Genomic DNA, 25,937 nt, shown 5'->3' on the forward strand with positions numbered 1-25,937 from the left:
TGTGGACCTAACACTCAAAGCCTTCCACTATGGTCATGGGGACTTCATTGATGATCATAGACTCTTGGGAGGATCCGGAGCTGGAAGACACAGGTCTTGAATTTTTCAGGGCGCCAAGGCATTTTTCTTCTGCTTTTAACCGGCCTTCGAGGTTGGCAGTTGCGGCTTTGATGGAGTCTGTGTCCTTCAGGCAGCAGTTAAAGAACTTCCCAAGACTTCAAAGCTTAATCTAAAGGGCAACTGGACTTGCTCTAAGTTCTTGAAGACGTTTCACCTGTCACCTGGCCTCTTCAGTTCTAAACTGACAGGTGGACGGAGCTAGAAATATAAGCCTCTGTAGGTCATTAGTATGCTAATAGAGTATGCTTCTACTTTTGAATAAAGCCTCAAATTACCATGACCTGGATGACTGTGTCATGTCTCATCATTTATGTTAAGTTCACACCTTTTAGTTCAGTCCTGTCTTTTGTGTTTCCTAATCATTTCATATACATTTCACAGCATAAGATGTAAGTGTGTTTCTGTGACAACAATGGAAATGGAAATGTGTTTTTTGATCACACCATTTTATTTCAAAGAAATCCAACAAATAGAACATTGAAGCATCTAAACAACCACAAATAATCTGCTTTAGAATCCGACACAGCCTTTATATTTACAGGCGAAAGTCTACATTTGAGAAGCCTTGATATTTCCCTCTTCTTCCAGCTTTTATTATTTTACCTCGAATATTTCTATTCACCCGATCTGCTTCTTTTGTAGCTGAAAAACAACAACCATCCATCACTGTAACTTTCTCTTCTTGTCCTCACTCCAATATGTGCTACTACAATAAACTGAGACCACTGACGTGTTACAGTATTTGTTTCTACTTTGCTTCTTTTTTTTTTTTTTTCAAATATCCTAAACCCACTGAAAGAAAATAAAAATGAATCACATTAGTGACAATACATTAAATAACAAACAACAAAACATGCAAAAACAATAGATTCCCTTGTTTAAGTGCTTGTCTAATGGTCCCTTACTTCACCAACTAAAGGAGAAGCTGTGTTGTTGTATGACAACAGTGGTGTGGTACAAAGCACAAATATTGTTGCTAAGGTTACCTCCATTGTTCAATCTGGTTGATTTGAAATGTGTCTGAGGTGTCCTGTTATATGATTTTGAAGGGTATCTATCGGCCAATCTGAAACAAGTTTCACTGGACCTTTCATAATAAAAGCTTTGAGGTGGATGATATAAGTAAAGGCCCAAGGCAATTGCAGCAGTAACAGCTGAGGAACTGAGCTGCCAGTCTGATCAGAAACAATATCCACAGTACAATGAACTAGACAAAGCATAGTCACACAATCAAGCTAGTAACAATACCTATGTGCTGATTTAACCACTGGAATTATCAGCATCACAATTCTGCAGAGAGAAAATATCTTTGTACATTTGTGCACAACAGGCACAAATGTAATCGCACATACATGACATTCACAAAGAGACAAATTAAGCGGCATATGTACAGAGAGGTCAGAGGTTCTGTGTTCAATGCTGGCTACATGTTTGCAGAAAGACACTGAGCAGGCAAAGAGTCACATTCCAGGTTACGTTGAGGCCAATCTCTGAGCCCATCAGCAAGTCTAAAGGCTGGATAACCTCTGGGAGAGATGGCAGACTCTTCATGGCTTCGTAGCCAGTGGTTAGGGTTAAGGGACTTCTGGCCAAAACTCCCCTTTCTGTGCATTTACACTTGTTTTACAGTTGTTTACAGTCCGACTTAGCAACTTGAGAAGCAAGAATGAAGTAGAATAAGAAATACAATCTCCAAGAGTCTCACGAGTAGATTGTTAGCTGCACGTAGTGGCAAATGACTGTGTGCCGCAGCTTTTTTCCCCCCAGTTTTTCCAACATGCCACCAAAGCCTGCTGATACGTGATTGGTCAATACGACTCAGACTACAAATGTAACGGGAACAAGACCACTTCCGATACCAAAATCTAGTCCCACGCCTACAGATTCAGTATACGAACAAACAAAGAGATGGACAGATGTCGACTTCTTTCATCACGTCTAAACCAATCAAATGTACATCACAGACTTGATCGTGAACAAGTGCACTGTGCTGTGTAGCTGTTTGATTAAGGCTGCAGTAGGCAAGATTTATCTGAAAATACCTTCATCTTTTTTAGCCCAAGTCACAGTGTTGTTGCAGAACCCTGTTATGCCAGCTTTAACCAAGTAAACGACTGATGTTACACATCTGAAGAAAACTTTCTCCAGGTCCAATTTTAGGTCCTGAAAAGAAAACACATACTTACATGCTGTGTGACAGATAAACAGGATGTGAGAGAAAGAAGCTGTAAATGTTCCTGTGTGTCCATTTAGGAATGCGATGATTGCTGAGAGCGGCTGAAAGGCACTTATGTCAGATGGCTGAATGGAAAGAAAAATGGAGGCGGGTAAACAGCCGGGTGGCTCAACAGGTACAGACACACAACAGGGACATAAAAATTATTCATGAGGTTGTTTCACCGACATGGAGCATAAATGTAGCAATGCATTTAAAATGAGTGAAGACGTATGTCCAAAAATAGTCCAAGAAATAGCCAATTTTCAAAAGCATCAGCCATTTCAATCAGGTGATCCAACCCTCTGCTTACAGTCCTGTGATCTCACATCATGTCGTCTTTTGGCTCCCTGGAACACCTGATGTCTGTTGGCTACTCATGCTGTGGCGCTGTGGATGCAGAGGAGAAGGGCGTCGTCAGGGCGGGAATGGTGGGTAGTTCCCCCGGGGTTAGCATGGATGCTGCTGCGGAGCTTACTGTGGTAGCGGTGGGTCCGATTCCTGGGCAGGTGGAGGCAGACAGACACGGAGGGCTGGAGCAGTGCAGGTCTGCAGCTGTTTGAGAGGTAGGCGAGCTGGGGGGTTGAGGAGAGACCTTAGGGGAGAAGAAGAAGCGGGTCATGAAAGACGTGAGAGGCCTTAGAGAATATTTGCTACCATGCCACGAGGAAATAATATGATGATATAATTAGGTAACATCCCAACCTTTCCACATTCAGCAACAAATTATTATATTATACAGATTGTTTGTTGTCACAATATGATTGTTGCTGGAAGGTGTAGCAATATTCTTTGATTTAAAAAAGCTACCACAATAAAAGCTACAGTTATAGCCGTAAGATTTTCATAAGATTTAATCACATCCTAGATAGTAAGAATTTTTGTCCAATATCTATTGTCACATTCAGTAAATAAAGCTCAATATATATTATAGATATAGATTACACTTTAAAGCTTCTGCGAGGAGTTTTTAGCTGGTTAACACGCCTGTATATAAGCTACAAAAGCAAGCAAGACCATCAGCGACAAGATTGGGTCAGATGAGGTTTAACTTCGTACCGTCAGCCTCTTTTCTATATTTTTAAAGGCAAAGATTCACAAAGTGATACGTTTGAATGTATGAAGAAAGCAGGATGAGAATTTTTTGTTAAACACCACCTACAGGACAAGATCAGCAAAGAGATAAGAGGTGCCGCATAGTCTTTCTCTCCCCGCTTCAGAGTTGTCCCTAATCATAACCCCCACACTCCTTCTTCAATTAGCCACTCTCACGTACACACACACACACACCTGCCTGTTGATTAAAACGGAAGTGTTGGACTCTTAATTATGAGGCCTGCCAAAGCTGATGCATCAGAATTGATCACACCTGATAATGATGTGTGTGTGTGTGTGTGTGTGTGTGTGTGTAGGGGAAGGCCTATTAGTGTGTGCTATTGATGCATGTCATCACTGCTCTTTAAATAGCAATATAATTATAACATCTCTCTGTCTCTGTTTTTTCGTGTCACTGAGATTCCGTTTTTTTCCCCCGAAATACAGAAACACACACACGCGCACACACGCACACACACACACACACACACGCACACAGTACCTGGCTGCTCTGTGGGTCCTGGTAGATCTGGTTACGGGGGGAGAGCAGGACACAGTTGTGTGCTGTGGTTTTCTCAGTGCGAGGAGCGCTGGGGTCGCCATCATCTACTCCACTGGCCTTGCAGCGCATACTCCTCACAAACAGAACCTGCAGAGTCGCAACAGTCATTATGCGTAGAGGCTCTGAAGCAACATCAGAAATCTCCAGTAAGGAGAGAGTCCATTTGCCTCTCACGCATAATCAGTCAACCAGGCACAAAAGCAAGAGGTCAGAACTTATATTCAGAGAGCACACAAAGTCTGTAAAGTGTTGTGATTTAACTTACGGCCATTACAGAAATGATCCGGTGAAAATTGACATAGTCTATATGTTAATTTCAGCCTCTTCATCTCAGCATCTATGGGACTGATGGGTGATGTGCAGCGCCGTGTGACCAGTCCTGATACTACAACATGTACTACTGCACATAAAAGCTTTTAGTTGACCTTAAATAACACATTTGTGATTAGCTGTTGGTAACGAAACACAGAAATATAACTCAGTAAGTAAGCCCTGCTACGCAGAAGGTTTGGACCGTTCACTGCTTACTCTTTTCTACTGACCCAACAAAATCTCAGCCTTGGTGAAGAAACGTAGCTTGATTACTGTTTCTGGGATCAACATCTGGCTGTTACAATAATGGTCAAAAAGACACATCCTGTTACATAATTGAACAAGTTGTAAAAAAAAATGTTAAGACCTTTATTTATCGTTGTGCATTGAATTAAGATTGGATCCTTTAGTAAGCAACAAAGATGTAGCCAAATTCCAACAATACGACAGCAGTAAGAGATGTGAGAATGTGTTTTGTTTCACTTTGAATGTACAAGTAAAATATGAATATTTGAATATAGTTATATACTGTAGTATTTACCTTTATATAATATTTGTTTTCATACTTTTTACCATAGCAGATTTGCATAGATGATATTCCATATCATTCTACATTATATACATATTCGTACTGTAACATACCATACCGTATCTTACTGCCAGTATTCTATTGCACCTCATGACATACTTTAGAACCACGGTTCTCAACTGGTGGGTCAGGACCCAAAAGCGGGTCGCTGAGCTGTTTTCAGTGGGTCGTGGATGTGTGCTTGAAAAAAAACTTGTGGCAAAAAGTCCATGCTGGCTTTTATTTAGATGGACATGTGTTTTCTATGACGTGGGTGCAGTAGAAGTGTAGTTGATTCACACTCCATGCTGTCTAATCCCAGCTACAGTAACATTTACAAGCCTGAAACTTGAAGAGCCTGCTGGTTATCACTGTGATGTTTCGCTCGATCTCAGGTCCAAACTGCACAATTTTTCATTCAACAAATTTGAGGGGTTAAAAATGTCAGAAATTTGGGTCACGATTTTGTCAATAAGGAGGTGGTGGTGGGTCCTGAGACTAGACCAGCTGAGAACCACTGCTTTAGATCATCACTTTTTGGATACCAGTTATATAGCCTATAACTCTTACTTTATTTTTTATTTATTTAATCTTTTATTGTTTCTATTTGTATTTACCTTCCTGCTACTTTGTCTTGTGTTGTTGCAACACCTGAATTTCCCCTCAATAAAGAATGATCTTATCTTATTTATAAAGATAGTTGTGCTCCCTTAATTTGTTAATCCTGCTATCGTAAATTGTTCCTAGTGTCGTAAAGCATGGCCAAGTGAAGCAAAGTGCCATGTGGGCACCTGTGGATGACGCATTCAAGCGAGCAGAACGGGGAGAACCAGTTTTTCTGACCATCGCCGATATGATAACGGGCAGCCTGGAGTCTTTTTTTGTTTATAGGTTGAAAGTCAAGAAAAAGGTTATTTTTGTGTGTCAACTGTCAATTTTTGTATATTAAAGCGTCTCAGTGTTTCATTCTACATTCGTCTCTTTCATCTTTTGGATCACATGGAAGTTTGCCTTTTGGAGAGCACGTGTGAAAAACCTCACGTCCTGCAAAAGTGGCAAAGAAGGTTTTGATTTAAAGTTGCCACTGCACCAGTTCTTGCTTCCAGTCTGATGCTAAGCTACTCTATATCGCTAGGGGATGCATTATTACCAGACAAACATGAGATTGGTATCTATCTGGAAGTTTTTATACCCAGAAGATTTTCAGCCTACTTTTCTGAAGCTCTGTTTGAAGTTCTCCGACAGGAAGCCGTAAAGCACCGGGTTGGCACAGGAGTTAGCGTAGGACAGGATAACGGCAAAGAAGTAGATGCCTGCAGTGGCGCTGGACTCTGGGATGATGACCACCAGGTTGATCATGTTGATGATGAAGAACGGCAGCCAGCAGAGCACAAACACCACCACGATCACCACCACCATCCGCGTCACCTTACGCTCCGAACGCCGACGTTTGGTGAAGCCTGCCCGCACCCCTGAGGACTTCACCTGCAGGGCAACACCAGAGGTGTTCTGATTAAGGTGATGATGAAGAGGATGAATATAAGCGACATAATAGTGATGATGAAAAGAGGCTGATGGAAATGATGATTACCTTGATGCAGATGACAGTATGAATTTAAACATGAGCTTTTTTAGTCAGCCTCACACACACACACACACACACACACACACACACACACACACGCATACAGACACACCTTGATGACGATAAGTAGGTAGCAGAGGCAAATGATAAGCAGCGGTCCAAAGAAGCCTACTGTGGCAGTGTAGAGGATGAAGGTTGTCGACCACACGTTCTTTGGCTCCGGCCAGATCATGTTGCAGGAGTTAAATGTGTCCTGAAGGGAAATAAAATATTAAAGGACATAAGAAAAAAAATCTGCAATTATGTCAGTGTGTTAGGAATAAGAGGTCAACATTGGACTGAGAGAACCAGGGGAAAAGTGTTAAACTACAAAGCATATAAAATGTGATAAAGGAATATTTGGGAAATGAATATTACATCATCTGCTTTCTTGGGTTTTAAAGAGGGGCTATTATGCTGTTTCACATTTTAAGACTTATATATATTATGACAATGTTGGATGTCCAGACTAAACGTGGGTGAAGTTTCAGATCTGTAGGTTAAAGTATGTTGGAGAATCTGCAGGCTTCTCAGCTCAGTCTGCAGGCTTCTGTGAACGCAGAGAAAGTGGGCGGGGTTTCTTAAAGGGACAGAGCTGACTGAGTCGTTTCAGGCGGAGGCTGTATGAGGGCCCGCACAGAGCACCAGTGTGAGAAAAATGAGGAATGTTTTTTAACTGTAAATGATGCTAAGCTACTCCACAGGTATCACAGAGTGAAATATGAAGCTATCCATTAGCATAATACCCCCCCTTTAAAGAAGCACATTTTGCATTGTGGGTAACGTTCTTTGACATAAATGTGTTTAGTTAGTGTCCTTACAAAAATAACCTGTGAAACCAAGATGCAATTATTTTACCTGACTCTTTTGTTCTTTTCTTATCAAACCCATGGCCTTCAGCATTACAGGGCCAGCATGTTTCACAGAAACCTGGAAGACGCATTCTCTTCCCTTTTTTTAAGCACTATTGTGTTTTCTTGCTGTTCGAGAACTTGCTGCACTGCTTTTCTTTTAGTGCACATACAATAGGTTTGCTGAAGTTCTGAACAATACAATTCATTGTGTTTTACTTCAGTTTGAAAGTTTATCATTTGAATATTTATGTGTGAATCATTTCCATCACAGCCTTTCATGTGTAACCATACATACCAAACGGATCAAGATCATACTTAGAAAAACGGCTCATCCTTATTTTCATTTCTGGATTCTTAAACCTGGATTTATAGACTTTACTGCCACTTGGAGGCAGTGGTACCAAGATGTAAACACAACACTGCAAAATGATCAACTTTAAGTTGATGTGGCATTAGAAGTTGCTTTACACATCCAGAAGTTACAATTAAACATTCTTTTAGAGATGTCTGTGAAGGTTCTCAGTCATCCAGGTCATGGTAAAGTTCTTAAAGACATTGGGACTCCTCATCCAAACTAACGACCCTCAACTGAACATCTATTAGCATATTTAGAACCTAGAGAGGCTTATAGTTCTAGCTCGGTCCGTGAGGCAGTTTAGAGCACCTGATGAGAGGTGAAACGTCTTCAAGAACTTCAACCAAGTCCAGTTGCATTTTGGATTTAGCTTAGAATTCTTATAGAGATGTGTTTAATGCTACATGCTGGCTAATATGAGTCAATCCATTACCCTCCTTTGAGCTCTGTTTTTGGTCTCCTCCAGCTCTTGAGGGAAATGTCTTGCTCTTTAGCTGCTAAATATTTCTTTATGTTCACTCGCTTAAGTGAATTTACAGACACAAATAGTTCGCTTAGCCTAGCAAAAAACCACCTTAACTACTAGCACCTCTTAATATTTGGGCCAGGACCAGTAACCAGTAACTGGTTCTGGCCATGATGTGGTCTGACACTTGAGTCTGTTTTGTCATTTTTATAGGCTACTTTAGTTTTTCTAATAGACTGAACAAATTAGATGATATGTTATGTTAGCTATAAAGATGCTGGTTGGTGAATAATGTTACTTCTGTTATCTTGCTGTTGATGCTAAACTAAGCTAGCTGTCTTCTGGTTTTAGTTTCATTTTTACCAGTTAGCTATTAATTGAAGCTAATTTTGACTTTAAGAATAGGGATTGCGACCAGGACAACAGCTTCTACCTGAACATCAGAGAAGATGACCACAGGCAGGACCACCACGAAGGACACGGCCCACACGGCTGCGCTCACCACCTTGGCCACGCGGGGATGTCTCCACTTGGTGCTGCGGATCGGATGAACCACAGCCAGGTAACGATCGATGGACATGACCGTCAGGCAGAAAATAGACGTGAACTGGTTCATAGAGTCCGCCGTCATGACCACTCGGCACAGGAAGGAGCCAAACGGCCAGTAGGACAGCACGTTCTGTGTGGTGAGGAAGGGCAGGCCGAGGATGTAGAGCTCATCGGCCACAGCCAGGTTCAGGATGTAGATGTTGGTGACCGTCTTCATTTTGGCGTAGCGCAGCACCACGTAGATGGCCAGAGTGTTGCCGATCAGACCCACCATGAAGACTATGAGGGAGATGACGGCTGTCATCAGAGTGCTGCTGCCCTGGAAGGGAACACTCTGCGTGGACAGGTTGGAGGAGACGTTGAAGAAGTGAGGGTAGGAGAAGAAGAAGGCTGAGGGAGTGCCTGCAAAGGTGGAGTTGAAGTCGGATGGATAGGGAAACCAGTGGTCTTGGGGCTCCATTGTGGGTTTCACACAAAAAACAGTCACAGTCCGGATGTAGGTTTGTTTTCTTCTGTTTCACTGACTTAAAAGAAAGCCAGTGCCTCTGCTTTCATAGTGTCCATGTTTACTTTAGATCAGCAGCACAGCACATATAAATATCAGAGGAAAACCAAGAAAAAGTGGTTTGACATATCTGACCGGTAGCTTCTCTAGTAGTCTCTTGTCTCAAATAGTCAGTCAGTTTTTGTTTGTGCGTTCTAGTGAGCGAGATTCATAGCAGGCTCTCAGTTTTTGCCTCTGGACACAGCTGTGAGCACAGTGAGTTGGCACTCTTCATCAGAAATACCTCGTGTGTGTCTTCTTCGTGAGCAGCGTGCATCGTTAGGCATCTCCAGAGTGAAATAGGTCCTTCCAAGTATTCATCACACTTTCCACAGAGTTTCCTTCACGCGCTGTCCGTAATTACGCACTACAAGCTCCTACTTTCAATGAACACCCTCGGATGTTTAATCTTTGTCACCTCCCAACACACAAGTCATCCGCTGTGCGCGGAGTGTAAACTATCAGCGGTGCCACGGCAGATATGTGCGACTACAAGCTGTGTAATAACACCTGTGCTGATAATATGAATGAAAGTGATATTTAAAATGCAAGTTGTGACTGCACTGGTGGTAGCGCTTATTGACTTACTCTACTCCCAATGCAAAGCTACATTTTTATTTACGGTTTATTCCGAGATCAAGACAAGAACACGCTTACTTTGGCGAGAAGAGAAAACAAGGACAAGACCAAGTGTGATCAAATAATAGTGAAAAGATTCTCCAAAAGCAAAATCCTCTGATTCTTCAACATATTGATGGATATCTTGAGTCCGAGCTCCCGATCCGTCTCTGTCCGTGGTGCTGAGCAGAATGTGTTGGAAGCAGAGACCGGCTTCTCCTCTCTTCTCCAACTTTCTTCCCACACAGCTCTCCGTGTGTGTGTGTGTGTGTGTGTGTGTGTGTGTGTGTGTGAGAGAGAGAGAGCGAGAGAGAGAGAGAGAGTGAGAGTGAGAGAGACTGTTATGGTAATAATGAAAACACAACAGGCGCAGAGGAATAAAGGTTTTTTTTGCTTTTACGCGTCACGATGACATCAGGGAAGAGGAGCAGCTCTGCTCCGTGGGCGCACAGTGGACATCTTGGGACAAGTATTCCTTTTCTTCTTCTGTTGGCATGCAATAACTATACTCAACTATTATAATCACAGTTTAGTACCATTTTTCAGTTACAATTTTGGTTATGCTGTTTAATGTTGCTTTTATTCCATGGTAATCCAACAAGAAACAAACAGTAGCTTCTAACACATGACTGCATGTTGTGTCCTTTAGCAGTTATTGAATGGAATGGAAAGTGAGTGCCAGAAAAAAAAACATCTTTGAGGATAACCAAAGAAGCAGCTCAGAGTGCACTGCTTTTGTTAGATTAAGGATGGATGTAGAGCTGCAATCAAATGATCTCCATTCACCATATTACAAGTGTCATCAAAGAGCCTTGCTCACCCGGATGCATACATTTGACATAAAGAGTCTTTCAGAAATAAAAGGGTGCTCACAGAGTCAAGAGCTGCATTCACACCTTCCTCCATCAAAGGCTGAAATCAAGGTTTGTTTGAGAGCATGAGTTCATACACCACACAGAACATACAGTATACATTCAGAGGGGGCAGAGGGGGGGACGGAATGAGAGACTTGAGCTGTAAGAAAAAAGAAAGCTTATAAAGAGAGCAATCAACCATGTAAGAACCAGCTAGTGGCTCAGGATAATCAAGAGTTTGACAAACAGGTTAGGACAGTAACTATGGACAGGTTATTAGAGGCTTGCAGATATGCTTGATTCAATTTGTAGAAATATTAATGAGCACATGGAAAAGTGGGAAAGTGTAGAATTAATATTTTGACAAAGTTTTAGTTTGTGGCTGTTGTATAAAACAAACTGTGAGCAGTAAAGAGTGTTGCCGTGTTTGTACGACATTTTTGCCCTCTGTAGGATAAACGATCAATCATGCCAAAAAAAGGCAGACTGTACGATCCTTTCGCCCTTTCAGAGAAACCCACAATAACAACTCACTGCATCTCTGCGCGAGTACGGTTTGCAAGCAGCTTCCCTGAATGTGCGAGGATTTAGTAGATATGGTGCATTTATTTTGAAGGGTTATAACAGATGGAATGATTGTGTAATGGGCGGCAGTTGACTCTGCATATGATTGCTGTCTTGTTCAAAGGACGGGACCTCAGTCTTACAATAATATGGTGCGCAGGGCACAGTTTGTAATTCAGTGTGGTATTTTCCTTTCTCGTGTTTTTTTCATATGTTGTTCATATGGCTGTTAAATCAAAGGGGTTTAATACTAAGAGACATCAAAAGGTTAGTGAGGTACGTTGAGCCAAAAGCCAGAGTTGTCAGTGTCAGGGATCTGGCTCTCTTTTAACCTGGCTAGATCGCCATGGAAACTTACACTGCACAGCTAACCTGCTCTGGAGGAGATTATGCTCAGAGTTTCTGATCAGCACATCTGTCATGTAATTGTCCAGGTTCCTGTTTTATTTTGTCATTCACTCTTCCCTCATGTACGTTGCTGTACTTCCTGCCTTTGTGTGTTTTCCCTCCTGTTTTATTGTGTGCCCCGCCTTATTGTTTTCACCTGCTCCTTGATCACTCTCACCTGTGCCTGATTACCCTCACATTCCAAGTGTATTCAGTCTTTGGCTGTGTCCGAAATCTAAGGGAATTCCCCATTTGTAATGCTGTCTGAATTATGAATGAGAATTATTATACCCTTTATAGTGAAATCATTGTATCCCCTGACCCACAATGCATTGTGAAAAGTAGTGTACAACTGATGGTCACTAACCAAGCAATATACACCATCATGCATTGCGGGGCAAAGGAGAATGGCGGGTTGACGGACTAGAGGAGCATGACCAACTGACATACAAATGTAAGTCATATTTCTATTTTCAGAGTAATTTTAACTTTTCATCTTAAGCCTGTTTCACTAGTTTCTCAGCCAACAACAGAAGAACTACAGCGACTACAGAAGAAATCATCACTGGTGACCCAGCTCGCTACTGTTAGCCTTTAGATCTCTTGTGTGTAGTAACTGCCATTGGCAGCGCTACTAGCGTTGAACCAGAGCTACAGGGGCTAATGTGTTTATTTCGTATGTAACAAAATTGCATTGGAGTGTCACATCAGCTCTAGAGAAATATTGATTGTCAGCTTATTTTATTCTCTTCAGGGTGGCCAAAGTGATTCGGCTCTTCAGCAGGAAGCGCTCTGCTGCTGCAGCTGGATGGGAGTGAGACATGTCTTTTTCTTCTGAAAGGGTTTCTTATTGTGATGTGTCCATTGTGTCAATCTATTTTCATTTGTTTAATTTGTGTCTTCTTTCTAATATATTTGTTACTTGTTGTTACATTTTGTTGAGCTGTGTTGAAAGAGATGCATAGAAATAAATTAGTTGCTGAAAGTCATGCCGTGCTGTTCCACTGGTGGTGTTGAGCCTCACGTTTTATGTGTGCGACAGCAATGGCGTCTTTATCGGCGTCCGCCGAGACGGCGAGTAGTGTCTGACAGTGGGTTTTTTTTATGTTGCTGATGAGCTCACTATACAGTCCTCTACAGAGAACTCCCTCAGTAGTGCCCCTGTCCATTTTCATCAACCTGTCAGCCCTTGCTCCGTTGGTTTCTCTCCCTGGCTCTGCCATTGTTTCCACCTTTTGCTGGACTTTCTGACCTTTATTTTGATGTTTATTTCTTACCTGCTCCTAATGGACTCTCCAACAGTGAGCCTTTTCCTCTTTGTAACAATAAATCCTTCTTTAACTTTGCTATTGGGCCTCATTGTCATTATACCCAAGAGCTCTGAATGGGGTTTGAGGTTTTGTTGAGTTATCTGACATAAAGAACTCCTCCCTGTGTGGAACGGTCTACAGAAATCCCCTTTGTAATCTATACCATGGGTTTATAAACACTGCACTGTTTAAAGTAGTCCCAGCTGCTTCCAACTTCATCACATGGCACCTTTGATTCATGTTTGAGGGGCCAAACAATGGTCAGTGACTGTAGTTGAACTTCTACAATCAAATCAAACATCATTTGGGGCGCCGGTTTTGCTCGGCAGTTAAATCACACGTCCCATACACACAGGCTACAGGTTCCGACACTATCCACTGTCCTCTCTCTCTCCATAAAGGCATCCATCCATCCATCCATTATCTAGACCGCTTATCCTGTTCAGGGTCGCGGGGGGCTGGAGCCAATCCCAGCTGTCTTCAGACGGGAGACGGGCTACACCCTGGGCTGACCAGTCAATCACAGGGCTGACATGTAGAGACAGACGTTTCTCTCTCACACACACGCCTGCAGGCAATTTAAGAGTAACCAATGAACCTAACAAGCATGTCTTTGGACTGTGGGAGGAAGCCGGAGTAACCGGAGGAAACCCACGCATGCACGGGGAGAACATGCAAACTCCATACAGGAAGGCCCAGTGTTCATATGCAAGCATCAGAACACATGAATATTGACCTTCATGTCCATTCTTAGTTTGTACCATGCTTAACCCTGATTGGCCAGTGCTTTGTGCCATGTCTGTATTTGAATAAATCTAGTCATCATTTAACCGTTAACTGTTTACATTAGGGTAATGCTGAAAACATATGTTAACCACTGCAGACAGCAGGGGGCAGTAAAGCGCATGTTGAACGGGACTGTCATGATGAAGAAGCTGTCGGAAGCTTGTCATTCTGGCAAGACTGACCAGATGAACGGCAGCAAGTTTTCTCTGCTCATTATTTCTCCTGTTTCACAGGAATATAATCTGTCTGCACGCCCAGCGTACCTGGGCCTGTTACATTGGTCTGAGGTTAACGTTCACAGATATGTAAACTTCAATGACCATAGTGATTGTTTTTGTTACGTTTCCTCTTGCAAATCGTCCTCTTCTCTGCTAATCCAGAAAAGATCATCTGCAGGAACCGTATTGGTTAACAGAGCTGTCAATCATCTTTTTTACAGCATCAAATAACTAATCAAAAATAAACATGTCTGAAAAATGAACACTTGGACGTAAATCAGCAGGATAAGAACTAACTAAAATGACAGAAACCATGTTTGAGACACATTTATTTGCCATGTATTTTGATTTTATAGATTGACTCATGTCCCATCTGTTAACATGGAGAAGGCGGGCTTTAGGGCCTATACTGCAGCCAGTCAGCAGGGGGCGCCCCGAAATGTTTTGGCTTCACTTTTAGGGAGCTGTCATGTCGTCCATCTTTTTATACAGTCTATGTTTCCGACCGAGTACTATGATTGGATAAGAGGCATTCCATGAGTGCTGATATAGAGAACAACATCACAGGGACTCAGCCAGGTGTTCTGAATATTGTTAATTAACATTACAGCAGACCGTGTTTGACTACATTAATGAGGCTGGTACCTCTGAATCCCACAGCCAATCACACTGATTGACGATAAATTAAAACATAAAGATTAATGTAAATGATAAAAATACTATGGTATGTGATCTGTGGTAACATTTAGACACAGAGTGCAGGAGAATGTTTGGGTTGCTTGGCAACAAAAGTCTAGTTTCAGTGAAGTAAAGTAAAAATGATCTGTTGATTATTTCTTTTCACTATTTGCCACTTGTGTAACTGTATAAAAGCAATATCACACTCGAGGTCTGTATCGAAAAGGTTTATACCTTCCAAACCCAGTCTTAATCCCATTTATTTATGTTTTACCTGAGCCACCGGCCACTCAGCATTGTTATCCATTACTTTGTATTTAATGCACATTTTGGATCCGGGTGCAGATTACTCTCTTAAATCATTTCCAATCATTAAAACAAATCATTTTGATTACTGTGCAGCTTGGCGGAGGTATGCGCTCACTAAGTGCTTTCTAGCTGAGTCAATTCATTGAACTCTATATATGCTACACATTCAGGAGCAATTAGGTTTGTGCTCACTGTTTTCATTGGGTCCAAAGTGACCTTGTAAGATTGAAGGTGAAGTGGTCAGTATCTCTGCTGAAGAACTCTACTTCCTGTTGTTAGGCCTTGAAAATGTCCACTGGATGATGATACCTCTATATTTTTCTAATGCTCAGTGAGTAAGACATGGCTTTCTCCTCCTTTCTGTACGTTCTCTGTTATGTAGCAGTGACTGACCATGCTCTCAGTGCCAAATTGGGAGAAAATGGCCTTTAAACTTATTTACAGGCAACAAAGAAAAGAGAAAAATGCTTTTGCCGATCAAAGGTATATGGCTTTTTTTTTTCCAGTGCATTTTTCTTGTCTCTGTTTTGACAATAGATGCTGCAGTGCTAAAATCCCCAGTAACTATAACTGATCATTGTAGAGCAAAAAGGCCAATATATACCTCTGAAATTGGAGTAAAAGTACATAATAGTATCAAAGATTTAACTCAGATTTGCACCTCAGTAGGCTACTTAGCTTAGGTAAATTTACTTAGTTGCTTCCAACCACTGCACTTGACATATACACTACTGTGCAAAAGTTTTAGGCCGTAGTACTTAGTGCTGTAAACTAAGAATGCTTTCAAAAATGGAAGTGTTAATAGTTTATTTTCATCAATTAACAAAATGCAGTGAATGGACAGAAAAGAAATCTAAATCAAATCAATATTTGGCGTGACCACCCTTTGCCTTCAAAACAGCATCAATTCTTCTAGGTACACCTGCACGCAGTTTTTGAAGGAACTCGGCTGGTAGGTTGTTCCAATCATCTTGGAGAACTAAACGCAGATCTTCTGTGGATGTATGCTTCCTCAAATCCTTCTGTCTCTTCATGTAATCCCAGACAGACTCAATGATGTTGAGATCAGGGCTCTGTGGGCGCCATACCATCACTTCCAGGACTTCTTGTTCTTCTTTATGCTGAAGATAGTTCTTAATGACATTGGCTGTATGTTTGGGGTCATTGTCCTCATTGTCCACTTATTATTGTACCGCTCTCCAGCCCTTCGGCGAACAAACTGCCTTCTTCTACAGCCAAATATTTCAAATTTTGACTCATCAGTCCAGAGCACCTGCTGCCGTTTTTCTGCACCACAGTCCCTATGTTTTCGTGCATAGTTGACTTTTGGCTTTGTTTCCATGTCGGAGGTATGGCTTTTTGGCTGCAACTCTTCCATGAAGATCACTCCTGGCCAAACTTCTCCGGACAGTAGATGGGTGTACCTTGGTCCCACTGGTTTCTGCCAGTTCTGAGCTGATGGCACTGCTGAACATCTTCCTATTTGTTTTTCATCTGCTGCACTAAGTTTCCTTGGCCAACCACTGCGTCTAAGATCCTCTACGTTGCCCGTTTCTTTGTGCTTCTTCAAAACAGCTTGAACTGCACACCTTGAAACCACAGTGTGCTTTGAAATCTTTGTCTGGGAGAGACCTTGCTGATGCACTATAACTACCTTGTGTCTTGTTGCTGTGCTCAGTCTTGCCATGGAGTATGACCTGTGACATGAAACTGTCTTCCACAACCTCACCTTGGTAGCAGAGTTTGGTTGTTCCTCACCCAGTTTTAAGCCTCCTACACAGCTGTTTCTGTTTCAGTTAATGACTATGTTTCAACCTACATGTGAAATTTATGATCATTAGCACCTGTTTGGTATGATTGGTTGATCATACACCTGACTATAATCCTAAATCCCTGACTTTGTTCAAGTGTACCTATAAGAATTGATGCTGGTTTGAAAGCAAAGGGTAGTAACACCAAATATTGATTTGATTTAGATTTCTCTTTTGATCGCTCACTTATCATTTTGTAAATTATTGTAAAAATTGTAAAATAAACAATTATTATTTATATTTTTGAAAGCATTCTTAGTTTACAGCATTTTTTCACACTTTTGCACAGTACTGTATATATTATAACTCATAAACAAACTGTGTCTTTAATCACAGCTGAATCAGGGCAGAAACATACAATTAAAGGAATCTTCTCGTAGTCGTCTCTACTTTTAGCGCACCCTCAAAGTCATTATCACCTCCTCTTCCAGTATCCTCTCCTGGTTTCAATCACTATCATCATCTTTTTTTATCACATCCACAGCTCTCTTGATTCAGCCGTTGACAGAAACTCTTCCATTCCTCTCTCCATCTCCCTCCACCTCTCCAGTCCCCTCATCCGCCCCCCCTTCCCCTTCCTGTAGCCCTACAATAACACTGACAGAGGCCTAAGTAAGTGCTGTTTTCCTGGCCGGGCTGGAGGACCCTCCCCGTAACCAAACAGGAGGCGCGCTCATTTTACCTTCACCCGGCGCAGACTGGACCAGGCCAGGCCAGACCAGTACAGAATACAACTCTTCACATGTTTGGAGTAACTGGTTCAGACGGGCAGATCTGCTGGTCTGTAGTGGTCAGCTGACAAGTTCAGATCAACCCAACACAAAGGACACAAAATACATTTCATGAAACTATAAATAATTTTCTCATGTCCATATAAACCAGAATGTCGCAAAATTCTAATTGTGTTTTCCCCCTGCTCGCTGTATGTCTCAGTCAGTCAACTATCCACCACTAGAACCACAGTGAAAGGTCTCCATAAATATTAAATGGATTGCCATGAAATTCGATACAGATATTCATGGTCTCCAGAGAAATTAATCTGAATGACTGTAGTGATCTCCTGACCTTCCCTGTAGCGCCCCCATGAGGCTCAAAACATGACTGACGACTGACTGCCATTAAAACGGTTTCATATTCATGTCTCTCTGGACACATTTTATTACATTTGGAAACTTCACTTTTTAATTTAACTCTGTCATAGAGAAGGGATTGTATTTTATGCAATGCTATCTATGACCAATAAGATAAGATAAAATGAGCTTTATTGATCCCCCACAGGGAGATTTACTCATTACAGCAGATCACAAAACAGGCTAATTAAATAGCACTCAAGTAATGAAAATAGACAAAAAGTACAGGTGGTAATGAAATAAAAAAATATGTTGATATAAATAATAACACACTATGTACACATTTTTCCTTGTCGATAGATATACAGGGGTTCTTTTTCTTTTATTAAAGATAAAAACACACATGGTGTGCAGAGGTGAAAGTAACTAATTACATTTAGTCGCGTTTCTGTAATTGAATAGTTTTTAAAATATGTAATTTTACTTTTACTTAAGTAGGCTTCGTTTGAAGTATTATACTGCACTACATTTTAAATCACATCTGTTACTGAGTAAAAAAAAATGTAGGCCTGAATAAAAAACAAAGGGAAAAAAATCACACCCCCGTAAAAACCTGCAGTGAATGATGGACAGGAGAACAAACTGGCGCAAGGAAGATGGAGACGGACAGTCAGACAGCAGTGGTGCAGAGCCAGCTGAAGGCCAAACAGTGAGTTCTGATACTGAGATTTTGTCTTCTTTGGTTCATTTAGGGAAAGTCACACCACTTGTTGGTGAAGAACAGAAGGATGGTCTTCAGAATCTACAGTTTATGCCTCTTTCAATGGTTTGTTTGTTTGAAAATGTTTGATGGGATGGTCTGAACTAAAATGACACATTCTACCTCTGTAAGGGTTTTAAATGTCGTGTGTCGACATGTTTTATTTTGTTATTGCACTTTAAATTGTAAAGATTTTTCTTTCATGAAAAACAACTAGTTTGAGATGTATATCCCCTTGTCCTGCACCACACAGGAGAGACCCCCCCTCCTGTTGATAAAAAAAGTAACTTACTTTAAGTACATTTTAAATAAGCTACTTTTTACTTTTACTTGAGTACATTTTAAGACCGGTAATTTTACTTGTACTTAAGTATAATTTTATCAAAGTAAAAGTACTTTAAATTGAGCAGAATATTTAGGACTCTTTCCACCGTGTAATATTGCACAGTGTAAGAGAAATTATAGCACAGAATTATTGCACAGCATGATGAACTATCTATGTAATAAAAGCAACATTAGAAGGAGAGTATGTATCATGGTAGTATGAATGTTGGATGATAGTTACAGTACTGTTATTACACTATAATGAGGTAGAAGCAATGAACTGCAAAACTTCCCCTGTTTGAGAAACACTTTATTTTAGAGGTTCCACTGTAAAGGGAAATTAAGACAATTTTCAAGTTTGACACTTTCAGTTAAAATTCCATTTATTTTTACAGGCAAGCAATATATTAAACGTATACATCAGTAAGCTCTGACCGAGTAATCTGATTGGACAAGAGACATTCCATGAGTGCTGATATAGAGTACAACAGCACTGGGACTTTTACCTATGTGTGTCACTTCACCTCAGGTGTTCTGAATACTGTTAATTGACATGTGTGGCAAGAGTACAGTAAAATGTTTCTGTTGCTTGGCAACAGTCCAGCCCCACTCAAGTTCAGTCAACTAATTGTGTTGCTGAATTAATGACTTAATAAACAAAAGTAAAAATCGGGTACAATTATATGCTGCTTGTAAAACTGTTGTATAACAGCAGTATCACACACATGATTGTGCTGTTATACTGAGTATACCCTCATATACCTACATAAATGAGTTTCTGATACTAAATTCATGATGAATTAATATAGTTTTGGGATAATACTTGCTTATAAACACAGCACAACTAACTAAGATAAAAAAGCTGTTTGTTTCCACTTATCACACAACCTGTGACTTCAGTCTGTTGACAGTTGCTTTGCGTTTGATTCTGAGGTACCAGCCTGATCAGTCGACACATTAATTAACCCTTTTCAGAACACCAGTGCTGTTGTACTCTATGTAAGTGCTCATGATATGCCTCTTGTCCAGTCAGACTTAATCAGAGCTAACAATTGCATAATGTGAATTTGCTGAGCATTAGTCATTTGAAGAGGTTTAAGCAGAACTTCAAATTAATTGATTCAATTGACTCGCTTTGCCTTTCTCACTCTGACTGTAATTACGTGTCATGTAATTAGAATTGACATGAATTGTCTAGACCCTTTGTGTCACTTCCCGTCATCCTCATCGCTGTTCACTGGGAAAAATAAGAATGCGTAATGCAGCTTCCTGTGTAATCCAGCTGTGCATCTCTCAGTTAGTCTGCACATCATTCATTTTTCTTGTGAGATCTGTTTTCATCTGTTGTCTTTTTAATATGTTAAGGTCATCTCTTGCCTAAATGTACTTTATGAATAAAACTCCTGTTTTTTGAGTCTGAGTCTGAGTCTTGGATTTTAATATTTCTCACAGTCTTAACATCTTAATGCCTCAAATAAGAGTCGACAAAATGATAGAGAACCTGTGAGCTGTCACGGCCTGGAAGAAGATTTTTAACGACCTTTATGAAGAAACAAAACAAAAATGAAGTGTTTGATTGAAATATAATCTGCAGTTCAATAGAAACCATAGTTATTTGGCCTAAAACAACTCATTTTGCTTCTCAGGTATAAACTCTGCCATGAAACGCTGCCAGTGAGGATCAGACAGCGCAGGAGTTATTGCGGGACCGTTCTTCTCTTTGTACAGAGCACCCGATGCCTGCAGGCAGAACGGGTGGGCCCTGGCCAAGTCAAATACCCAGGCTACACCTCCAACACGTGCCCTGAGCGGCTCCAGAAGGAGACTACTGCATAGAGGGAAGCTTAACCGCATCTCACAATCAAATGACAGCAGAAAGGTGTCATTTCAGTGAGATGGAAAATGTCACCTGTCTGTGGATGTCAGAGGCTCCACAGTCATTACTGTCTGTTCACCTGAAGTATTTCATACACTTTCTGTACTTTTACTTTGATGTGTTTCTTTTTGATTTGTTACATCATCTATGCTTCAACCCACATGAAGCTCTTCTCATGCAGAGATGCTGACACTGGTTGTGGCGCTAATAAAGCATATGTTAGGTCAGATCTTTTATGGTGTACTATTGTTGAATTGAATATGAAAATTAAGTGTGACACATTTTTATTCTAGGAAAAAAGCATTACTATTACTACTATTACTGTAGTAGTTCTAAAACATATGGGAGGCCTACTTTACCTGTTCATGGTCGCGGGGGGTCTGGAGCCTATCCCAGCTGTCATTAGGTGAGAAACGGGGTACACCCTGGACTGATGTCAGTCAATCATAGGGCTGACACACAGACACAGACCACCTTTCACACTCACACTTACAATTTAGAGTCACCAGTGAACCTAACTAGCATGTCCTTCGACTTTGGGAGGAAGCCGGAGTACCCGGAGAGGATCAACGCATGCACGGGGAGAACATGCAAACTCCTCACAGAAAGGCCCACTTCGTCCACTGAACCACCAGTTACTGTATCATTAACATAAAAAGGATACCAATAAAGTAGACACTTTATGCTCTATATTTTGTGCAGTAGAGCTGTTGTTAGAGGGAAACTTTCAATGTTAGAAACTATTTGGACCTGTGCCGTTTTGTTGTTCGCACAAACCTGAGAAAGACAACAAATTATAAGTGACAAAGCGTGTGACTAATGTGTGAGAAACATTTCAAATTTGAGCCATAAAAATTAAATTAACCCTTTGCTGTTTTTATTGTTTTTAATACACATGATCCATGTGTAACATCCTGTATCCATGATCAGAAATTAGTATTGCTCGAGTCAGATGGGAGCACTGTTATTTATAAGTGTCAGATTTTATGGATGAATAAATTGAGCCATGCACCTTGATCAAGGCTGGATAACCTAGTGGGAAGATTGCCTGTACCCCGCTGCACAACCCCCTGGTTGTTTTTGCTAACGATGAACATATAGGGACCACTGAACCGCAGAATATCTACTGAAATTCAGGGGCTTTGTGTTATTGCACATCTTACTAGACTTATGTCAAATGTTACATGGTAGATCATTCTAATTCAGTAGGACATTAATCAAATGAGTACAGGGTCAATAGAAGCCATAAGGCCTGTTTTTGCAGGTAGATCCATTAATGAATAAAACTGAAAATTGGAGCAGAAATTATTTGGCTTATTGGATAATTTTTTTATCAGTTGTAATTAAAGTTAAGTTCATTCATTCATCTTTCTCTGGTTATTTGATCAAAGAAAATGGAGAATCTGGCATTAATAACTGAACTGTTTTTACAGAAGACAAAACCGTGAGAGGAAATACAGCTGTGCACCAAGCGGCGGCTCGGGGAACTGCACGCAGTCCGAGGAGGAGGAGAGAGGAAGTTCTCCAAAACTTTTTTTTCCCTTGAAAGGATTGTGGAGAAGCTCCGTTAGATTTTCAGAGGAAGGGGATCCGAGCAGAAGAAAAAGAGAAAACACAGAGGAGATAACGGTTTTAAAAAGTCCATCCCTGCTTCTGTTTGTGTCTCCTCACATGAAAGCCGTGAAAAAAGGACGCGTGTGTTTGTCTTTGTCCTGTGGATTTTGTTCCTTCCCAGACTGAGAGGACTTACACCATCAGAGGCGATGAGATGTGAGTGAGCTATGCCTTGTGGAAATGGACAGACTTTATCCAAGCGAAAACATGGCGTCTGCGTCCCGAGGCTCAGCTTCTTTTCCAGTCTGCTTTTGGCGCTGTGCTGCCTGGAGGTTTGGGGCTCCGGGCCGCAGGGGGACGGCGGCACGAGCTGCAGTCCGTGTCCCGTTAACTGCAGCTGCGCGCTGGCGGGGCCCCTGCCGTCCTGCGTCGTCAACTGCTCTAACATCGGGCTGGAGAGGGCCCCAGCAGCGGCCGACATCCCGCAGGCCACCAACGTGCTGTAAGTACAGTGCCCGAACAGACTGCAGAGGACAGTTAGGTTCACATTAACTCAATTTAACCAGGTTTTAATGGCCAAAAGTTAAAACCTGTTCTCATGGAGATGAAACAAACCCCAATGAGACACTTTTACTTCAGTTTAATAATATGGCTAGCAAGTTTTGGCTACTTATTAAAACCCTAACTTTAGTTGTGTGTTGTTGTTTTTTGAGAAATTGGATTTAAGTGCTACTTGGCTTTAGTTTACAATGTTGTGACCAGTGACTGTGGGCCTGTTGACATGTTTTTATTTACACTGCATCACTCACTTTCTGCAACTACCAGACTGAATGATTAACTTAACTAATAACTCTGTGCGCATGCTTTTGTGTTTTCATGCAGGGAGCTGGAAGAATTGGATGATCATCAATTCATTAATTGGTTTATTGAAAATAAATAAATAAATAAATAAATAAATGAATAAACAGACCAGCAACTGTTCTGATCATGAATTAATTACTGGTGATAATAAATCACTGATAAAGCACCCTTGCCAAACCTTCTGCTCGTTCCAACTATTTACTTTTTACCATTAGAAATTGGTCAACTTGTGTTTTGGACTGTTGGTCAAACAAACAGCAAACTGCTTGTAAAATGTATTTTTTCATAATTTTCTAACATTAGACGAAATGATTAATTGTTTAATTGGAAATAAAGAAAGAATTGTTGCAGTCTTGCAAAAGCGCTCTGACAGATGGCTGGATTTATGTGTAATGTGCAGTGAAACCTGCACCAGTGTAGGCTGGTAAAATGAAAGCCTAATATTTTATGAATGTTTTTCAAAGAAAAAAAATCATTGGATTCCCAGAAGGAAAAAAAGATAATTAGAAAGCACAACTTCCTATACCCTAAGGTAACCCTTGCATGTGTGACGCAGGCTCTGTCAAAAGCCAGACTACTGGTGACACTGTGTGTGTGTGTTTGTGTGTGTGTGTGTGTGTGTGTGTGTGTGTGTGTGTGTGTGTGTGTGTGTGTGTTTGCGTGCATGCGTGCGCCTGTATGTCTCAGTCAGGTTTATTAAACGGAGGTGGTCACCAGAGAAGTGGAGCTGGTATTTGTGTGCGGATCAGTCTGCAGCCTCTGCTGCTGCTGCAGCGAGAACATTCTGTTCTGTGCCGACGGAAGACATATGTTATCAATTATTTATTTCCTCTCACACTGCTGCCTCTTATTTAACGTAAAGATCGACTCTGTTTGCCAGGTGTGGTGTCAATACACATTAATTTGCAGCATGCTTACTGTAGAGACTTGACTCAAGTATTCAGATTGTATTTACTGAAGTCATTGGAGCAGTTATACTCCACGTTTCAGCTGAAGTTCTTCCAGACAACGTGCATATTCCTGTATTTATTTATACAATGTATAACCTCCTCTCTCGTCTCATGAGGTTTCCTTGATATCGCTTGATATTCACTGATGGCATTAGCATGGGAGAGGAAGAGTCCCTGTTAGGTGCCGTGTTAATCGGAGACAGACTCTAATCACGTCAGGCCCGATTGGAGCGCTAATTGCATCAGTGTAGATCTCCTCCTTTCCTACTGTACCAGCAGAAGCTGTGCGTGGAGGTGGCCAACTGTTTCTGTCCTCCTCACTCAGCTGGCCTCCCTTCCTCTGCTCTCACCCTGCAAGCAGAAGCATGAGATTTAAATAAGATATTTTTAGCTTTTAATTAACTCTGATTTCACGGCCGACCGTGGCAGGAGGAGAGTCATCCAGCCGAGATCCGGAGGATGATCATTTTATAATGCTGCGGGCAGAGCTCGGGCTGTGTTACCTGTGCTCTCATTATTCAAAGAAATTCAAAGGAAGGTCATTTCTGAACCCTCCTAAAACTATCTCTCTCACTGTCTTATTTTAGGATACACTTTGCTGCTTCGTGACGGGTACCTTGAGTCTTTTCAAGGCGCAGTTACAGTAACTCTCGCAGTAAACTGTGGTAAACTTATGTTTCAGGTATGAGAATAAATAACACATCATACATCAATGTTTTTCTATTGCTAATAATATAAAGAGCAGCTCAAGTCCAGGCTATTTAAAACTTAGAGACATGGCCTTGAATTTCAGTGTTCTTTAGGCTTCATCTCCACAAAAACGATTAGTGAAAGACAGTTTATTCAGTGTGTGAATGTGTGACCTTGGAGGAGTAAAAAAAACTACTTACTGCTCGCAGAACAGATCTCTCTTGTAAACATCAAGTTGGAGAGATGCTGTAAATGAATGATGTTATTAAACGTAGTGTGTGTTTGCGCGCAAGTGTAGATATCACCATGTGAAACGGGAAATGCGCTGACAATTATTCTTTTTATTAATGAATCTGATGTTAATTTCCTCCATTTACGTTACACATGCATTTATGAGCATGTTGAAAAACAGCGTTAAAAGCTCTGCACTTTCTCTGCGACACTGTGACAAAGTGACAAATGTCACACTATGGTCCCCGCCTGGCTGTGTGTGCTTTCTCATAGGTGTTGCAGCGCTGAGGATCACTCATACACTAAATACAGTGCTAACTGGCATTAGACAGGGATCACCAATTCACAGTTTCACCAGGTGCGGGTGCGTATTTATTTAATCCGATGCCTCTCGTGGTAAAATGACGAAAGCTAAAATCTGGTGTTCATTGTGTTCCAACAAAATTAGCATTGTGATATAACCTTCAGCTGTTGGTTGGTTGGTTATGTGTGGGAGAGAGAATGAATCATGACTGATGTATTCTTTATTCTCTTCAGTGTTGTACAAGACAATCAGACCAACATTGTAGTAGTTATTTAGCAATGACCTCATTATGTAGATATGTCTCCTTTAATCAGGCTCAAAGACATGTATTTTTTGGTCTTGTAATTGGCATTAATTGGAGGCTAAACCAGAGTCTAGATTGTTCCGTTAATCAGAAACCTGATTTCTAATTTTAAAAGGCTTGATGAAATCTTACAGACGAGTTTTCAAGCTCGTCTTCTGTTTAATGTTATAAAGTTGAAGGCAACCACAAAAGGGACTGTTACTAGTAGGGGTGG

The 25,937-nt window shown here is 41.1% G+C and overlaps 2 protein-coding genes across 2 annotated transcripts in view; one reads left to right on the forward strand and one right to left on the reverse strand.

Annotated features, from left to right (window-relative positions):
• Window positions 1-558: 558 nt before the first annotated feature.
• Window positions 559-9,180, reverse strand: LOC138594320 (somatostatin-like receptor F_48D10.1). Its single transcript, XM_069665381.1, has 5 exons — window positions 8,605-9,180; window positions 6,570-6,710; window positions 6,085-6,357; window positions 3,933-4,079; window positions 559-2,930 (listed from the first exon to the last, which is right to left on the reverse strand). Exons 1-5 carry the CDS (start codon window positions 9,178-9,180, stop codon window positions 2,709-2,711), a joined length of 1,359 nt encoding a protein of 452 aa, XP_069521482.1. The 3' UTR covers window positions 559-2,708.
• Window positions 9,181-22,610: 13,430 nt separating this feature from the next.
• pkd1a (polycystic kidney disease 1a) overlaps window positions 22,611-25,937 on the forward strand; it is a 67,056-nt gene continuing 63,729 nt past the window's right edge. The window contains exon 1 of the mRNA XM_069665702.1: window positions 22,611-22,885. Within this exon, the coding sequence (XP_069521803.1) occupies window positions 22,611-22,885 (275 nt within the window). The remainder of the gene's footprint in view (window positions 22,886-25,937) is intronic.

Source organism: Semicossyphus pulcher, unplaced genomic scaffold (genome assembly GCF_022749685.1).
Source record: "Semicossyphus pulcher isolate SPU_LCO1_2020_fin unplaced genomic scaffold, fSemPul1.0.p SCAF_17, whole genome shotgun sequence".
In the NCBI taxonomy this organism is placed as follows: domain Eukaryota; kingdom Metazoa; phylum Chordata; class Actinopteri; order Labriformes; family Labridae; genus Semicossyphus; species Semicossyphus pulcher.

Bases quoted from the DNA above. Each gene is read 5' to 3' on its own strand.
- LOC138594320 (XM_069665381.1), bottom strand. From the start codon at position 9,180: ATGGAGCCCCAAGACCACTGGTTTCCCTATCCATCCGACTTCAACTCC. The intron at 6,358-6,569 runs GTGTGTCTGTAT...GTTGCCCTGCAG, and splicing joins ACCTACTTATCGTCATCAAG to GTGAAGTCCTCAGGGGTGCG. The intron at 4,080-6,084 runs GTAGGCTGAAAA...GCGACTCTGCAG, and splicing joins TCAAACAGAGCTTCAGAAAA to GTTCTGTTTGTGAGGAGTAT.